A 19,410-nucleotide genomic window follows, 5' to 3' on the forward strand; every position below is an offset into this window, starting at 1 on the left:
ACATTCCAAATCATTAGTTTCTGATTACCCATTTGCCTGATATTTATCATATTATTTCGAATCATAACAGTGGATACAAGCTTACCTTAGGATAGCATGAATTTTTTATTTTTTTCAAAAGACTTTATTTATTTATTCAACAGAGAGACAGCAAGAGAAAGAGCACAAGCAGGGGGAGTGGGAGAGGGAGAAGCAGGCTTCCCACAGAGCAGGAAGCCCGACACGGGGCTTGATCTCAGAACCTCGGGATCATGACCTGAGCAGAAGGCAGACGCTTAACGACTGAGCCACCCAGGCACCCCAGGATAGCATGAATTTTTAGAAGTAGATGGTGGTACAGAAGCCAAATGTTTGTTTCCCTCCCTCTCCCTTTTATACTAAGCCTTTGACAGGTATCTTCTACTTTGGCTTTGACTTTTTTTGACATTCAGAGGGTCAGACAGCCGAATGAAATACATACTATTGGTAATTTCTGACTGTGGTGACTGGTTATCTGTGATGGCTAGCACCGCCAGGGCAGGTCTGCGTGAACTAAGGATACAAAATGACCGTGGTCATGGGTAACCATCTGCCAGGAAGGCTCCATGGTGATGCTGTCCTCTTCTTTCGGTGTATTTAGCAGAATCATTCTCATTCTCGACCTCTGGAAACCATTTTAAGAAAAACCAACAGGGCAAGCAAATAAAAATAAATTCAGTTCTTGCCCTGTCACAGTGCTTAAGTGTCCAGATCCGAAGTCGTAATGCTTGGTAATTATAATCAAAGCGGATCCTTTTTGGGTAATTTCCTGTACCCATTGTTGCACTGCTGCTGTTCCCTGCCACTAAATATGAGAGGTGTAGAGTGATCATTTGAAGGAATGAATATTTACTTTCCATTTTTGGAGGGGAGGAAGAGGCAGAGAGTGGAAAAATGCCAAGATAGGCAAATGCTTAGAGTGTATTTCTCTACTAAAGATGGCTCAAAAATAGATAACTAGGGGCACCTGGGGGGCTCAGTCGGTTTAGCATCTGACTCTTGGTTTTGGCTCAGGTCATGATCTCGCGGTTGTGGGATTGAGCCCCATGTCGGGCTTGGCGCTCAGTGCGGAGTCTACTTGAGATTCTTCCTCCCTGCCCTTCTGCCCCTCCCTGCATGCTTTCTCAAATACACAAACAAAATCTTAAAAACACAGGTAAATAAAAGGTTAAGCTATCAAGAGTTCACCAAAGAAGTATTGGTACAAAATGTTCACAATTATTTGGGAAGAGGGGAGAATAGTCAACTGTTTCCAAAATATCAACTAAGTACCAAATGCCACCGAAACATGGGTGTCCCTCTGACGTTGGGAATCTGGGTTCTCACTTTTTTTTTTTTTTTTAAGATTTTATTTATTTATTTGACAGAGATCACAAGTAGGCAGAGAGACAGACAGTGGGGAGGGGGAAGCAGGCTCCTTGCTGAGCAGAGAGCCCCATGTGGGGCTCGATCCCAGGACCCTGAGATCATGACCTGAGCCGAAGGCAGAGGCTTAACCCACTGAGCCACCCAGGTGCCCTGGGTTCTCGCTCTTAATGCCCACTTTTATTCCTCTTGTCACCAAGCTATCATAGTTGCTGGGTGGCTGAGTTTGTTTGTGTCTTGTTATTCAGAAAGCACCACATCTGGTCAGTTTACTGTCATTTATGAATAATTGCTCAACATTCTAGGCTTTCTGTTCTGAGCACATACTGGCCTGGCTCGGACAAGTGCAGGACAGCAGGTGTCACCAGAGCAACTTCAGTGCCAGCTGGTTTGATGTCCACCCCTTCCACATGCTCAAGTGTCTCCCCCAATGTAGTCATGTGAAAATTTTTAAAAAGTGATCTATTGCATCTTTTAATATTGAATAACATGAAACACTAATCCTTCTAACCTGAAATAATAATGGCAGCCCCCAAAAAGCTTTACTTTTTTTTTTTTTTTTAAAGATTTACTTATTTATTTTTAGGCAGGGAAAGAGAATCTTAAGCAGACTCCCCTACTGAGCATGGAGCTGATGGAGGGCTTGATCTCACGACCTGGAGATCATGACCAGAGCTAAAACCAAGAGCCAGATGCTTAATCGACTGAGCCCCCCAAAGCCCTATTCTTTATCATTACATAATCTCCTCTTTCAATTAAGGTCATTCCCATGTGACAAGCAGCAATACAATTCTTTTTTTTTTTTTTTTAAAGATTTTATTTATTTATTTGACAGAGAGATCACAAGCAGGCAAAGAGGCAGGCAGAGAGAGAGGAGGAAGCAGGCTCCCTGCTGAGCAGAGAGCCCGATGGAGGGCTCGATCCCAGGACTCTGAGATCATGACCCGAGCCGAAGGCAGCGGCTTAACCCACTGAGCCACCCAGGCGCCCCAGCAATACAATTCTTATTGTTGCTTTAATATTTTTCCCCAGAGACTCCTTTCCTTCTCTGATAGGGTATATCCAATAATATTTATGTGTTACCCATTAATGCCAAAAGAAAATACACTGTATACTTTATTTGCCACAGAATGTTAACATCTGCCTTTTTCTCCTTTTCCCCAACCCTTAACATTTTCTGGCTATAGTGTCTGGTTACAGTTAAATCTCATATTCATTTCATTTATGAAACATGAAATAACCCAAAGCTAAGTACGTTTTGTTGATATTACTTTCCCTCTCTCTCTGTCATTCTCTTATTATAGGTGAGGGGAGAGCAAATTATTCAAATAAAGAACTAAATTATATTTACAGGATGGTAATTTTCCATCAAAATGTTTTAAAATTAATCATTGCCTTGTATTCAAGAAACAACCCCTCCATTTTACGATTAGCAAGTAAATCAGGACCAAGAGCCCTCTGTGATCTGCTTCAAGGAGCATGATCATCGCCCAAGGAGTACAAGCATTCCTGCTTCCAGCCTGCGGCTTCAGTCCAACAGAGGGAAGTTCGTTAATGGCAATGACCCAACTAGACGTTTGCATTTGGAACACATAAGTGCTCAATTAACATTTACTGAATATTGGATGTTTCTTAGGTTGAACTCATAGTATTAGTATTCGTGGAATGAATGAATGAAGGAGCCTATAAAGCAATGAGTGAACAATTCAGTCAATTAAAATAGACCAAACAAAAAATTTTAATATAACAAAATTGAAAATATGGCCATTTTACTGTATCCTGAGGTATTTACTCAGCCAACACTTACTGAATACCTACCATCTGCTAAGATCTCTGCTGGGTATAGTAATATCAACAAAACATACTTAGCTTTGGGTTATTTCATGTTCATAAATGAAATGAATATGAGACTTAACTGTAACCAGACACTATAGCCAGAAAAGGGTTGGGGAAAAGGAGAATCAGCCAGCCTTCTTGACATTGAGGAATTCACCAATTAATTACTGAAGAGAAAATTTTATACTGCCATGTGATCAGTGATATAACAGAAAAAAGAGTCAAGTGCAGTGGAAACACAGAAGGAAAAGGCCCTAAAGGAGAGCTTTTCCTGCGTTTCCAACCTAAGTTTAAGCCTAACAGATAAGGAAAGTCTCCCCAGGTTCAGATGGGAGCAGAGGGATGGGGATGGTAAAGATATTTACAATGCCAGACACTACTGGTGCTCACTAAGTATGGGTTGAGTGAATACACAAATGGAAGGATAAATTGATGGTAGACAGAGTCATGCTGGTAAATCAGTTCTCTGGAGGGAAATGAAAACCCTGACATATAGCAAATGTCCATTTATGTGGAGTATATACTCCCACCATGGTCAGTTTCAAACTACCAACATGACATCACTGATCACACACAGGTAAAAATATGCACATTTGGCACTTGCCAGCTAGCATGACCCAACGCCAGCCCACTGTTGACTCTAGAGCACTCCATTAGTATTCGTGGAATGAATGAAGGAGCCTGTAAATCAATGAGTGAACAAACTACTTGACTCCAGGCCTGGGACCAATATGGTCAAAGGCACAGAGATCTGAGTATTTATAATCCTCTCAATTAATAAGAAGCCCTGTGAGGTATGTCAGGAGGAGAGAGTGAATGGCGAGTTGGGATGGATCCAGAATGCAGGTTCTAGGGGAGTAGTTTTTGAAGGGGCAGAGTACCAGGACCAGATCTATATTTTAGATGTGCTTTTAGCCCTAATTCCATAAGACCATCTTTGCTTGCCTCAAAGTATGAATACGAATGTGAATGATTAAATCCTTACCAAAATTTTAATATGTGGAACAGTTCTAAACCCTTCCTCTTAATGAAACAGACATGTAAGAAATCCTTCGAAATTCTTACTATACTGTCGGATTTCTTTATACAATCAAAAGGAGTCTTAATGAGTCTTGGAGTCAACCAACAGAGGCAAGTAAATTTTGAAACACAGTGTACACGTGAACTCAAATGTAAAGAAAGAGAGTAAAGGAGAAAAATGGATTATATCATGTCTGACTGGTTAAGCCACACAGGATACAAGGAAATTACTTTCAAAGGCTGCCATGACAGTCAACCCTCTTCCGCCCCATAGACTATGTCTCAGAAATCTGGGCTTGTACATTCACGTTGTTCCACACTGATGCCTTTACTTTATGAGACCAGCAGGGGCTTTTCTAAAGTGGAAGCCCCAATGATGAATACATCTTACCTAGAGATATTGTCAGGTGAGCAGGCGGAGATGCTGGTCTCCATGCTGTCGGAGCTGTCTAGGCTCAGCGTGTCAAAGGCCTGGTCCTTATAGCTGTGATCGGGGTAGTGGAAACTGTTCAAGTAGACATTTGATTCAGAGGCTGTGCGGTTGTAAAAGTCAGAAGATTTCTGCCTTTGTCCTTCACTCATCTGTTGGTGATTATACCCTAAGGAAAGAGCCATAAATATGTTAGTATGCCTCATCTTCTAGTCTCAGATCTTCTGAGACTCAAACCAGCAACCCAAAACATCTGCGTACAAAACTTGGACTTTGGTCTAATTTGTTTTGAAGCCAAGAAGATCAAAGACACAGCATCATGCTCAGTGCAAGCGAGGTGGTCTTGGGCGTGATCTTTTCCATCAGTGGATCATCTCACATTCTCCTTTGCCATTCCCACATCTCAGCGCAACTGAGAATATAACCGCATACACACAAACAAACAGGCAAACCAAACCAGAACAGAAACACAATGAAAGGCCCTGTATCTTCTAAAAGTAGCTGGGTTCAAGGGAAGCCAGATGACTCCTGGTGACAAGCAATAGCATGGTCTTAGGACAGTCACTTCCTCAATGGTATTCAAATTTAAGGAACACTCCATCTGGTCATAAAATAGCAGGCGGACCATCGAGGTGTAGGATTTAAGAAACTTGTATCTCACTCATATTACCACTAACACTTTTTTTTTTTTAAAGATTTTATTTATTTATTTCACAGAGAGAGATCACAAGTAGGCAGAGAGGCAGGCAGAGAGAGAGATAGAGGAGGAAGCAGGTTCTCCGCTGAGCAGAGAGCCCGATGCGGGACTCGATCCCAGGACCCTGAGATCATGACCTGAGCCGAAGGCAGAGGCTTAACCCACTGAGTCACCCAGGTGCCCCACCACTAACACTTTTAATCTGGTAAAAATCCAAACTGCACATTTTTCTCACTTTTTTTCAATTTTCCTTGCCTGCTCATTATTTAAAACATCCACAGCCAATGATTTAAAACAATTCTCCCAATTGGCACACCCCTCCTAATTACCATATATAGAGCTCTCTCGTTTTCCTGCCTTTGCCGTCAGCCCTCAGCCAGCTAGTGCTGGCCAACCATAGGACAATGTAGAACTCACATCAAGAGCAGCCAAAGCGCTCTCAGTCCCAGGCTTTCTTCTTACCCTGTTACTTGCTCAACTGGCCTGTTAGATCGCTGGCTTTACTTCGTGTTGTTGCTCTGGCTTGCTTGCTGGTGGCTGATTCGGGGCAATGCAAGTTAAATTATTCTTCCTTTCTCTATGTACCATACAGGCAGGAAGCAGACATTGAACTGATAAACCAATTCCTCAACGCATTAAAAACATGTTTCTCTAGCCAACAGTAGGTTGCCACCCCTTTCTCCCTCATCAAATTTACTACCAGATCCATTAAGAGTTAATGATTGGACCCTTTGAATTTCGCCTCTTTCCTTGAGCTCTCCCTACCCTTGCTGAGGCTTTTAATTGGTAATGAAAAATGTCAAAAAAAAGCAGAAGCCACATCCGTGAGGATTTAACAAAGCATCGGACACATTTCTGTAAAATGATTTTAGTTCCACGGGGAGTTTGCCTGGCCAAACTACGTGGAGTCGTTTTAAATATCAAAGTGCAAATATGTTAGTTCAGATGAGGGCGTTTCTGGGGAAATAACCTTCCTTAATATAAGCTGTAATTAGATATTACAAATACACACACAAGAGCCACATATCACTCAGCAAAGGGAAGATGCAACCCAAGACAGCACAGCATGACACTTCGGATAGAAGGCCATCAATCATAGTGATTAACGCGGGGAGCAGTAAGTGAAGCCAGTTCATTCATAAGCGTGGAGACTGTGCCTTTAAAAAAAAAAAAAATCATTACTCAGATATTTACCTTTGATACTTGAATTTTTGGAATTACTAATCGCTCCTTTTAAATTGTTTCCAGTTATTATGAAAAGGAGAGGGACAAAAACAAACAAACAAACAAAAAACAACACCAGAAATTATTTGAAAAAGTCACGCATGTATCTTTCCTAGTGCTTTCAAAAAAGCCCTACTGGCAAAGAAAACTTTGACACTGGCACTGACATCGTGGAGCCACTTTCTAGCAGTCGTATGAAAACCAAATCCCTAAAAGACAGCCACGGAATTGAAAACATACGAGAATTATCTCCTTGGCACTGACATGAGGAAAGGCGAATCCCTATGATGCCACAAACACCCTCTTGGAGGAGCAGAAAAGAAGGTGGGTCCTGATCCTTGGATCGCCCACTATTTTTTTTTCCCCCAAAAGTAGTGCAAATAAGAAAATGAACTTATGACCCTCAGGTGAAGAAAGAGCACACTAAAATGACTCAAAGATGTCAGATGTGGGCACAAGGGCCAGCCGTGTGGCTATGTGCAGCACGCTAAGGGCTGTGAACACAAATGCTCCAGGTCTCCATTATTCGTCGGAGTTGGGCTCTATGTTTGAGAGAACCCTCCACCCTTCTGGCGGTAGGATGAGCGAGGGCCTTAGATTTTCAGGGCCATTTAAGTGAAGTAACGTGCTAATAATTTCCTGGCACAGGAATTTTGTTTCCCGGGTGAGTGGAAATGTTCTACCTCATGGACAGGCTGGTTTCTCCCACCTGGCAACCCTCTACTAATAATCACAGTGAACTCAGCGACCACCTGGCTTAGCCTCCTCCCTCCTGAACTTCAAAAAATTCAGTTACTTCTGCAATCACAAATAAAGGCCTGGACCTCTTCCCTGTGATTCTGGAATTGCACCCGTGTGATTCCAAAGAGCTGGCTTTTGGACCCAGGCTCTGGCCTGCTTGTCCAAAGGTACAGAGACTTTTAATGGAGGAAACACCCCAGGAGAGCAACAGGACCAAACGAGGACCCCTGGTAGGAGGTCCAAGAAGAAGTGCTCGTGCAGCTAGGTAAACCCAGAACAGGGGCAAGCTATCCCGGGGAGGGGGACCCAGGTGTCCTGATTACCACGGGATCCCCATTTATTTAGTATGGAGAGGTCATGAACTAAAGAGCTGCTGAATCAATTCATTTTCTCATCTATAAATTCCAGTTTCAGCGGTGGCTAAATAAGGAAGTGGAATGTGTCTACTCTCTGGGGTGGGGGCGGTGGGGGCGAGGTAAGTGCACTGGGAAAAATGAGACTTTTCCAAACCCTGAGACTACTTGGTTGTTTTTGGTTTTGTTTTTAAATTATGTAGCAAGAATAACATTCAGCAGTGGGACAGCAACTAGAGAGCAAAGGAGGCCTTGTAAAGGCTCTACATCCTTTCTACCCAGGCAGAAATAGCCACTGGAGGGAAGTTATAAGGTTTATAACGGGGGAGCTGACAGTGTCTGAGGCTCGGCTCTCAGCAGAGCCCATGCAAGGAACCCAAACCAATTCAAGTCTCGTCACTGTCCAAGAGAGCCAGGAGAGAGGACGTGCAAGGCCCATTTCTCATTCTTATTCACGCCTATCTATGAATTCTGGCTAATTACACCTGAAAACTCCTTTGTGACTTAACAATTGTGCTACTGTGGGATATACAGTGTTGCCAATACCTTCCAAATGTGTGTTGTTTCCTTCCTTTTTTTTTTTTTTTTAAAGGGGGGTGGAGCAGAGGGAGAGGGAGAGACTCTAAGTAGATTCCAAGCCCCGTGCAAGCCCAACACGGAGCTTGATCCCACAACCCTGGGATCATGACCTGAGTCGACATCAAGAGTCGGACACTTAACTGACGAAGCCACCCAGGCGCCCATGTCGTATACTTTAAATAGTTATTTGGGCTTAATAGAGAAAATGAGATGATTTAAGACTATAATATGGGTTTAAGAGGATAAAATTAATCTGTCTTTCTGACAAATTAGCCTAGCGTAGCTCACCTGCTGAGAAATTCATTCTTCCTAACCATAGTCCACAGCCAGGAGATCAAGGTACAGGATGAGTCAGGGGTCACGGACGAAGAAGGGGGAAGACGGAGAAAGGGAGAAAGAGACAAGATCAAAAAGGATGACGGGAGACCAGAAAAACAGACACCTTCAACATGCCATCCTCCGCAGTGTCAGTCACAACACCAGATTAACAAGGCAAGACGGATGTTCACACTTCCAGATTCCATCTGAGTTTACAGAGGAACCTGGGAAGTTAAAAAATAATAATAAGCTTCAGATACATGCATACGGTTAGTCAACAACGTTTGGAAATGAAACATCTTTCACACATACTCGCCAACCAGAAAACAGAGAGAATAAAAATGAGATCATAGTGATAAAACAGTTCTTTTTCCCAGGCAGACAGCAGCACATAGTTTTTAAGAGCTAGGATTTATCAAATGCCATTCAGTTATTCAAGCACAGTCCCTCAAATTTTCTATAACCAGGGCGTCCTCTGACACCCTGCATCTCTGCCACCCTGTCCCAGTCATAAGCATCTCATTTATTCAAGCCAGTCACGCAAACTGGTCTTCACTCCTCCAGGTCACAAGTGTTCTACAATGGGCTTAAATGGAATAAATAAGTAGGAGCGTCCTAAATCCTTCCCTCCTCCCTTGTAGCGGGCCTTATTTATACCTGCCCTTTAGAAAGGAGAAGCCTCCTGTTTTACACTTAGCCTACAAACTTGACAATGCCCACTCTGATCTTTATCTAGATTCTGAGTCTTGCAAAACAATCCTCCCTCCTCCCCACCCACTCTGGTTTCCTGTAGGGTCTGACCTTGTAATAAAAACAAAGGGGCTCCTGCAGCTGCCCCTGTGAGGGAACAGCAGCTGCCCTCAGGATTGGGTTTCTAGCAAACGTGAAGCAATTTTTCTCTATTGTATAAAATGTATGATCCTCTGGCTAAAAATGCACTATTTTACAGTTTCAAATCCGATCATTTCTTAAAGATGACTTAACAATGACCTTTCACTAGTTGCTGAAAACAAAAAAACACCAAGCGAGGAGGTTTGTCATACCTTTCTTGGACTTTCCTGCGTTTAACAGAAAACAAAAGGACAAAGATTTCATTCATTTGAGAGCTTACAAAGGAACATTTCACAAGTGGTTCAAAAGCCAATAAGCATTACAACTTTAAGAGCTGAGTTCCTGGGCTCTCTGCTTTAAACTCTGCTCTCAGAGATCTTTTTTCTGGGAAAACAGAGCTGATGGAAGGAAGGCTGATACTTACACCATTGTTCTTGATGTATCCATTATGAATAAGCAGCCAAAAAAAAAAAAAATAGTTCACTTAAGTTAATTGTGTAACTCCCCCCAAAATGATAACATCTATTACATCTGAGTCAATGAAAATGCGTTGGGTCCAGTTTTTTCAAAACCATGGACTTTTACTTGCCTTTGCCATTTTAGTGAAGCCAAAACTGTGTTAGTGAAACAATTCTAAATGCAATAATGATTCATCCCTCCTGGGGATGGGCCACCTGTAGGGGCTTAGGAGAAAATCCTGCCAATTTTCCGGTCTATTGTGACTCTGAGAACTGCACTCCCTGCCCCTCTTCCTCTGGCTTCACAAGACACATCACCTCTGCTGGGACCAACACACACAGGATGGTTCTCGATTTCCTCAGAAGTTGCCCCATCAGCACCACATGAAATTCTTGAAGAAGAACCCCGCTGGAGAGCTGCAGCAGGAAAGAATGCAGCCGCAGTCTTCCCAGATACACAAAAGCAAAGCACATCGGTGAAGGACCAGAGCAAAAGATAGCTGAAAGTCGATGGATTTTGCGGAGTTCATCCTTAATGGGGCCTTAATGGAATTGGCTCACATTTCCTCTATGAACCAACCCATCATGGGGATTCCCATTCTTTGTTGGGCAAAAGGAGATTAGAAAAATAAAGATCAAGCATCCTTTGGTTTCACCAAAATTCTCATTAAGAATCCTCTTACATGGGGCGCCTGGGTGGCTCAGTGGGTTAAAGCCTCTGCCTTCGGCTCAGGTCATGATATCAGGGTTCTGGGATCCAGCCCCATGTTGGGCTCTCTGCTCGGCAGGGAGTCTTCTTCCCTTCCTCTGTCTCTGCCTGCCTCTCTGCCTACATGTGATCTCTGTCTATCAAATAAATAAATAAGTATCTTAAAAAAAAAAAAAAGAATCCTCTTACATGATAATCTTAATAGCTCTTGAATTCGCAAATCTCTCCAGTTAGTATAAAGGTCTGGTTTTTATTACTCCTTAAGAAATAACTTTTGACATAAAATGTGGTGTTGTGGCCAATCCAAGCTCTGATGTCTTCAGCCAGTGGGAAAAACCCATTGAAAAAGTCTATAAATATCACAGAAAAATGCTTTAACAGAAAATGGACTTGACCCACAAGTGAACAATGATAAACGAGAGCCAAAATATCAAGACTCACTTATGTTCATTATTTATAAATTATAAGAGATATCTTAACTTTATAAATCATGAGATATTTTAGCTTAAGAAATTATAGCAAAGAAAATAAAAGTGAAGTTCAATCAACTGTATTTGATTCACATGTTAACACTGTAAACCTTTCATGCATTATAAACCTCTCTTATGAACACTACAGCTCTATGAACTCTTAAACCACATCTGGTGATGATTCAAAAACCTCATTCAAGTGAGAGAGAGCTATATATATGCATATGCATATATATATATATATATATAAAACATACACACATATATACATTTTATATATACACAAAATCCATACATAATATATATACATAACATATATGTATATATATATTTTTTTCTTTTCTTTTTTTTTCTTTTGGTGAGAAACCTGTGTTTATCCCCTGGTACCACTGGCAGAAGGGCTGAGCAGTCAGAACTGAATTCCAGCCTGGTTGGAGGGAAGGGTTTCAATTCCACTAATGCATGAATGCATTTAGAGCCCAAATGGTGACCACTCCATCGGCAACCCCCTTTATATCCTGGGCATTCCCCCATCACGGCATGTACCACATTTCATTTAAATCATCTTTTTTTTTTTTTTTTTAAAGATTTTATTTATTTATTTGAGATAGAGCAAGAGAGAGAGAGAGCATGAGAGGGGGAGAGGGAGAGGGGAAGCAGACTCCTCGCCAAGCACGGAGCCTGATGCGGGGCTCGATCCTAGGACTCTGGGACCATGACCTGTGCTGAAGGCAGATACTTAACTGACTGAACCACTCAGGACTCCTTAAATCATCTTTATGTATCTTTCTTCCTCACTAGAGTATAAGCATGTCAGGCAGTGAGGACTGTGTCATTTATTTGCATTCTTGGGTCTCTAGAACCACGTCTGGTCAAAAGTTGGGGCCCATATAAACTATTGACCTAAATGACTGTGTTGACACAACTCTAATCCTCTCGATGAGAAGCTCACCTCTGGAAATGCATTACAGTAACTTCTCCGAGCGCCACAAAGACTATTCGACAACTCCATTACAAATGCAGTGTATTATTACTAAGAAATGAAAGATGCCCAGGATCTAAGTCTACCCGAAACCTAACAACCACATAGAAGAAAAGCTCAGATCCCATGAAAGGCCCAATGGGAATGTGGTCCTGGGCCACTAGTGTGTCCTCTCAATGACTCTTCAGCATATGTCGCAACAGAATAGTGGCTCAGCCCACAGACCGGGTAAGTGGCTTCATTAAGGCAACTGGCGATCTCTCTGGATCTCCACCGTCTCTCTTTTCTTTCTACAGAATGGGACGGTTAGTCATTCTAGAGGAGCCTTCCTGGTTTGGGAATTCAATTGAATTGAGGAAGTGCAGTGGGTATGTTTAAAAGGTGCCTGCCATATGTATAATAGGAAAAGTTACCTTAGTACAACAATAAGGTGACAGAGATCCTTCCCCAAAGAAGACTCGTTAAGGATAAAACCCAGGATATTGGTTGTTCCCTCTCTAAAGATCCCCACCCCTGTTCTTGCTCCCTCTCCCGGAGAAATTCTAATGCTTACCCACAGACACAATGTGTGATTTAATAGGTACGTACCTCTGAGCGTCCTCCGAGAGTCTGAGTCTTTGGTCATGGTCGCCAGCGAGTGAGGGAGGACGCTGCCACAGCTGTTGCTCTGTCCCAGGGGCAGGTGAGCCTGTGAGAACCAGGAGGAGACACTTCAGGCAAACTGCCTGCCACAGGGTCCTTCAGGACAGGGCCACATCCCTGCCTACAAAACTCCAGGGTTAGCCCAGTAGGCAGGGACGGTAGAAAGTAGGAACGAAGGCATCCCTGTAATTCACGCTAAGTGGCAAAGGCCAGTCACGGACCCTTCCAAGAAGCCCCACGGCAGGCTCAACGTCACAGCAATCTCTGCAGGGGAAGCAATTCCAAAAATGAAGACAGATGGGGCAACGCTGTTCAAAACCACCTTAAAGGACAACTCAGTTCTTCATGCACAAGGAGCCGGGGGCAGGTGCAGGGACAGGAATGCAGGCACATCATGCACAAGGAAGAGAAGAGGTCTACTTGCTACAAGTGTACCAATGTCCTGCTCCCCCTCAACACTGGAGAAACCTACTCAATATTGTAGTCTTTCAAAATAGAAAATCGCAGTGTGCTATATACCCGGGACCCCAGTTTATAAAATAGATTAAAACAAAGTTACTCTGACCGAAGGCAAGGGAAAGGCCCCAAAGCCTGGCTCACTCAGAACCTCTTTCTCATCTGCCCTTCCCCCTCTTTCTGCAGTGACCGCCACCCCCCCCCCAACAAGTCATCAAAACAGGAGTGAGGACTCAAGTGTCACACCACGGGGGTTCAATGTCCCGCTTCACTGCTAACCAGCTGAGGGCGCTTGGGCTAGTCGCTTAGTCTCTTCACACCTCAGTTTGTCCGAACGTACAATGCAGGTAATACAGAGTACCTTGGCTGAAGAGTGCTGCCAGATTTTAAAATGAAACAATCCATATAAAGGGTTTAGTGCAGGGTCAGGCTCACAGAAATGCTCTCAGTAAATATTTGTGGCTATTATTCCTGGAATCCAGAGTTAATAACCTCCAATTTCCAGATCTGGGAGGCAGTCATGGTGAATCTGTCGTGTAAATGCACACTCTCCGCCACTTGTGTGATGGTAGAAAATACCCAGGCCCAGGTTCTTTGGTCCTGGACGTACAATTCAGTACGTCCTCTGAGTAGGATAGAAAATGCAATATAGTTCTCTGTCTGCCCAACAAGCAAACTTAATGGTTTATTATTCGGCATTTTATTCAAGAGCCTTTGCATGTTGGCCAACATGAGGACAAGAAGACTCACTGAATGCAAAGCCCATGGTTCACCCCACGTCCTACCTTTGGGGCGGTGCTTCTCCCCATAGTAGCACTGCTGAAATGTGGGGATATGGAAGGTGTGGTTTTCTTTCGAGGCAAAGTGTCACTCAGATAGAGGCCTTCTTTATGCTGTTTTTTCCTTTCTTCCAGACTTCTAAAATGCTTTAAATGCAAATGTAAAGCAGAATAGCAAAACTTGACTAATTGAAAGAGGTCACTGAAGAAATTAAGAAGTATGCATTTACAAAGGAGTTTTGGAATTTTAACACAGAATTTTAAAAAAAATCAACTTATACTTGCGTTCACTAACAGACTAGGGCTAGCATTTGGTAAGATACATAGACACTGGAAGAATTTATTACTCAACCAAGAAACTTAAAAAAAAAAAAATCCACCTTTCACTTTCATAGTTAGTTCCTGCAGCCTTGGGGCCTCAGGACAACTTACAAATTATTATGATGGTCGCCATGTGGATGGCGGAACAGCCAGTGGACAAAGCAAGTAAGCAGTTTCTCCCCTTGTCTTTCTGGACAGTTCTGTGTGATAGCACAGATCCCAGTGTGAGGAGAACAAGGAAGGGAGAAGATGGAGAGAAAGAGCGAGTGAACAGGGAAGTTGTTTTAAAGTCGGAATAATATTTTAATTACATATAAACACTTCAAATCCATATAATGCTTCCATATAAGGCATTCTTCTAGGTTATTCTTTCATTTAAAAAAAAAAGCTTAGTCAAGAAACCCCTACACTAATCCCTCATATTTAAAGCCTTGGAGGCAATTTTTTTAAATTTTATTTATTTATTTATTTCACAGAGAGAGATCACAAGTAGGCAGAGAGGCAGGCAGAGAGAGAGATAGAGGAGGAAGCGGGCTCTCCGCCAAGCAGAGAGTCCGATGTGGGACTCGATCCCAGGACCCTGAGATCATGACCTGAGCTGAAGGCAGAGGCTTTAAACCACTGACCCACCCAGGTGCCCCTAATCCCTCATATTTAAAAACCCTTCTGTTGACCATTTCTTTTTTTTTTTTCCAGATTCCTAAGGCAAAATTTTTGCCAACTTGAAATTTATCCAAATTTTTCTTAGCCTCCCCCCAAAATGTCTTGAGTAGTAAAGTTATTTCCTAAGTAAAGGTTCTTGGGGTTTGATCATTTTTATACTAAGCTCAGGCTGTTGAAATACATAAGAATTAATGCAAATCTGAGTTACCAAATTTATGATCAATCTTTAAACATGCCAATCATGAAATACACCTGCATTTTAACTTTATATTATCTACTTACACTAGTTACTATTTATTAACCTAAAAGTAGTGAGGAGATACAGTCCTTTAACAATAGGTAAAAGGCAATAAAGGTAACTTTGAGAAATGTAATGGCTGGGCCCAGCAAAGCAGGGCTCATCTAATTGTCTAGGACTATGACTCCTTAGCATCTTCTGGGGCCAAATTCATATAGAAATCTGATGATAGTTGAAAGGAACCCTCAAAAGAGACTTTTTGAATACCTATGCATGATTATACACTAGATGTACTAAAAGAAGGGTGGCATTCATAATGAAATGTTTATTTAAAAACAGGTGATCAATAAAAACTTCTATGAGCCAAATGCATTACTTGTGGTGTGACCTTGGACAAGCTATTTACCTCTGCTAAGTAAGCTCAGTTCCCTAAATGTCAATAAGGAGATCAATTCTTATTTCACAGGATCATTAGAAGGAAGAAAGGAGATATTTATTTGTAAAATGTTTAGCGAATTATGACCCATAGCGAGGGCATGATGTCATTATGATTTCGGTAACATGTAAGAAAAATATTTTGTGCTGACACAGCAACTTTTTATAGCATGGATTTAACGGAAATAATTATTAGCATTTTGAAAACTACCTGAGACAAGTTACACTATTTTGGCTGAATGGGAACTGAAGCGTAAGGATATAAAACATATCTAGCTTCAACATACCAAAAGTCAAGAGAGGACAGTCAAAGGGTCAAAGTTTAGGACAATCCTAACACCCCTAAAAAATACTAAAGGTCCTTAAAAAAAGCATAAGAGCAAAAGCCAACCAAATAAAAGAAAACCCACCAAAGGAACAGGTACTTGTCTCTTTAACAAAATACCTTTGGAAAAGTGGAAGGAAAGATTCCATATCAGTGACTGCTGTCAAGGTCAAAGTCTCAGACTCTGAACACCAGTGCCTAGTTACCTGTTGCTCCTGCTGCTGCCGCTGCCTTCTGTGTTTCTTAGCTGGTAGAGGAGGAGGTGTGTCATTTAATGGGAAAGGATCGACAGACGGAGCCAGGACTTCGGGCCAAGGGGCTGATGGAGGTTGAGTGACAGGATGAGGAGAGAGGGTGGAAGGAAACATAAATCCAGAACAGACAGGTGATCTTTGCTTTATAGGAGAAAGAAAAAGTATGTATGTGTCCATATGAAATGAAAGAATAAGACAAAGAAATGAAATTGATAATCTCCTTATTCTGTTTTCTTGTATTTTAATCAAGAAGTCACAAATGGTGGGCAGGATCTTTCAATTTAGGTTTTTGTTAAAATTCTACTCTGGGAACAACTTGGAACAGTTAGAAGATACTTTACTATTCTTTGCCCCTCCCCAGATGTTTTAAAAAGGCATAACATTAAAAAAAAAAATCCATCCCACTAACACAAGAGAAAACAAAATCAAACTGGAAAAATGATTCAAGCTAACAATTTGAGAAAGGCTTTTCGGTTTCTATGAAAACGAGGTTGGGTCAGAGGGCTACGATCTAGATTTTATAATTTTGAACTCAATTCTCCTGGTACTGCACTCTGCACCATATATTTCATAATTTCCAGTATGAAGAGTCACAAAACAGTGCCCCAGGTGGGTATGTATTTCAAACTCAGCGTCACTCTGGCCCGTTGGTCAACCAGATGTATATGGTCACACACACCTTCATTTTCAGGTAACCATGGGTTAATCTCTGACATGAGGAAAGCAGTGAACGAATGAAATGTCATGCCAACACACCTCTTTATTTTGTGGCTGGCTCACCAGCACAGCTGTGGTAGGCCCAGTGGCAACAGCATCAGCGTCAGCGGGGAACTGAGTGGAAGGGGATAGATTCGTGGAATTGACACATGGCTCATTAATTTCATTTACACTGATATAGCCCTAAAAGGAGGAATTCAGAAGTTAAACACAAAGAAAGCAAAAGCTGAGGCATGCAAGAGTATTAATGCTCCCAGTACAATGGAGTTAGCTTTGAGCGGCACAGCCAAGTATCTGTGGAATGACCAAATGTTGCATTAAGGGAATCATCAGCAATTAAAATGGATTTATGACACTTAATCTTGAAAAGTGATATTACAAGCATTACACATAATTTGGGGGGGGTGAAGTCAAGATGACTAAATTATATATAAACAACCTAAAACCTTCAATTTTAGATTTTTTAGAGATAACAGCATTCATTCTGTTGATTGAATAAGGGTGTCATTATACAACATTTAAAATAACCACACACACGCACAAATCTGAGATATAAAATTTACAATGCAATCTCTCATTCCATAATTCAAGAACCTTTTCCACAAATCTTTATTTTTAGATTTTCTTCTTTTCTTCTGTTTTTACAAGTTAGAGTGTGAGTAAAAGTGGGCTGAAGTCTTCAGGTTTTTGTACAGAGAAATTTTATAAATACTAATTTATTTGTAATGCAATCTAGCTTTTAGGTCTCCTCTTGAGCCTTCCCCAGCAAGATAAATGTGTATACGTGCGCATGTGCGTACGTGCACGCGCACGCGCGTGCTCACACACACACACACACACACACACACACACACACACATACACACACACACAGAACCTGCAGGAGAGTTGCAGCTCGAGGCTATTTCAATTCAAGGCAGCTTCCCCAACCCTCCAGCTCTACCCCAGGACAGAGAATTGCCCATGACAATGATTCAGTTTTGGCTTCAGCTTCAATAAAATACCCACGAATCAAAACCTGGGAGATTCAAAACTCCCAAATTTATATTTGAGGAAAAGGCACTTGTAAATTTTCATGGAAAGTATTTGTACAGACCAATCGTAATTTTCACCATATCAACAAAACAGTGGGAAAAGTAGAAGAAAGAGTATAGAATAATATTTCTCTTTTAAAGGTAAAATTGAGTTAAATTTAGCACTTGGGATCCTCCATTAGCCCATCAATCCTTTAAAAAAGTGGCTCCAGGGTAGGCAAGATATCATTATGCTGGTGAAGCAAGAATTTCAGGCTGGAAAGCAAGGTTTTTACTGATTTATAATTATGGCAAAGTGGGGAAAGCTAAAGTTGACTATAAATTGTAGGTTTCAAAATGCTGCTGAATACAGTCTTGAACTTCATGGCAATAGATACCATGTAAAGTTTCAGAAGATTAAACTGAAGAAAGGAAGTTGACAACTGGATTGTAGATTTAATTTTGTCTTTGGTAATGAATGGGAATGAAGAGAAATGACTTTCAGTTATGCTTTTGCTCAGTTGACAGTGTGGTGTTTCAAAACAAAGATTTGATTCTTCATACATCACAGACCATATAACCTGATTTATTGCTTCAAACATGTATGCCATTTGTCAAAAGTGGCACTTGTTTGAAAGAGTTAGATATAAATTAATCAGTCCTTAAAAAAAGAGAGAAGGGTGAAAGAATGAGACGGTGAGAGAGAGGAAGAAAGGAAGAAATTCAAAACATCTCGTGAGCCAAGTCGGCTTAGTCCATGAAAGAGAACACAGTTACCCAACAAACATAAGAGTTGGAGAGATACCAACTTTGGTTTTTGATAGTCAAAAACCAAACAGGCTTTTGGCATCAGGAAGTCTGCACAGAAAAAGAACTCATTAGCATAAAAGGGAAGATTATTTTCTTGTACCAAGAGGTAAAAAGATGCTAGAGTTTATCTAGTTCACTGGGATGCCACAGTCCTTCAAACTCAGTAGGTCCAGAGTCAACCCATGTATCTTCCCTCTTAAGCCTGTGCTGGCCCCAGTCTTCACTACCTCAGGAAAAGGTCCTTACTGTTCAGCTCATGACTCAAACTGGAAAAATGACATCATTCCTAATACCTCCCTTGATTTACTTCAATCTTATATCCAATCTATCAGCAAGAACTGTCAACTCTGCCTCTAAAATGTCTGCATCTGACTATTTCTCTCCATCTCTCTGCCATTGCATGAAGGCAAGAGAGGAGCATCTCCAGCCTTCACTACTGCAATTCCCTCCCTCCCAGCTCCCCTGCTTTTCCTCTCACTACTCATAAACTGGGCCAGTGGCCCAGAGGGATGCTTAACAAATGGATATCAAATAATACCACCTCCCTGCTTAAAATCTCTCACTCAAGGACTGCCCAGCCACATATGATAAACCATATTTCTTTAACACACCTCGTAAGACCTGGTCCCTGCCCACCTCACCAATGTTCTCTTCTTCCGCTCCACTCCATCCACTATGACCCTGTGTCTACCGAATCTGTGAGTTCCATCTTCTGAATAATGGAGA

General features: G+C 41.7%; 1 protein-coding gene across 1 annotated transcript in view; it reads right to left on the bottom strand.

Moving 5' to 3' along the window:
* Window positions 1-19,410, bottom strand: part of LOC111149019 (pleckstrin homology like domain family B member 2) — a 218,046-nt gene that overhangs the window by 14,326 nt on the left and 184,310 nt on the right. Inside the window, exons 11-14 of the mRNA XM_022505904.1 lie at window positions 16,901-17,044; window positions 13,915-14,055; window positions 12,620-12,719; window positions 4,631-4,838 (exon numbers count right to left, since the gene is read on the bottom strand). Coding sequence (XP_022361612.1) covers window positions 4,631-4,838; window positions 12,620-12,719; window positions 13,915-14,055; window positions 16,901-17,044 — 593 coding nt within the window. The remainder of the gene's footprint in view (window positions 1-4,630; window positions 4,839-12,619; window positions 12,720-13,914; window positions 14,056-16,900; window positions 17,045-19,410) is intronic.

Source organism: Enhydra lutris, unplaced genomic scaffold, assembly GCF_002288905.1.
Source record: "Enhydra lutris kenyoni isolate GAN:26980312 unplaced genomic scaffold, ASM228890v2 scaffoldscaffold2, whole genome shotgun sequence".
Classification (NCBI taxonomy): domain Eukaryota; kingdom Metazoa; phylum Chordata; class Mammalia; order Carnivora; family Mustelidae; genus Enhydra; species Enhydra lutris.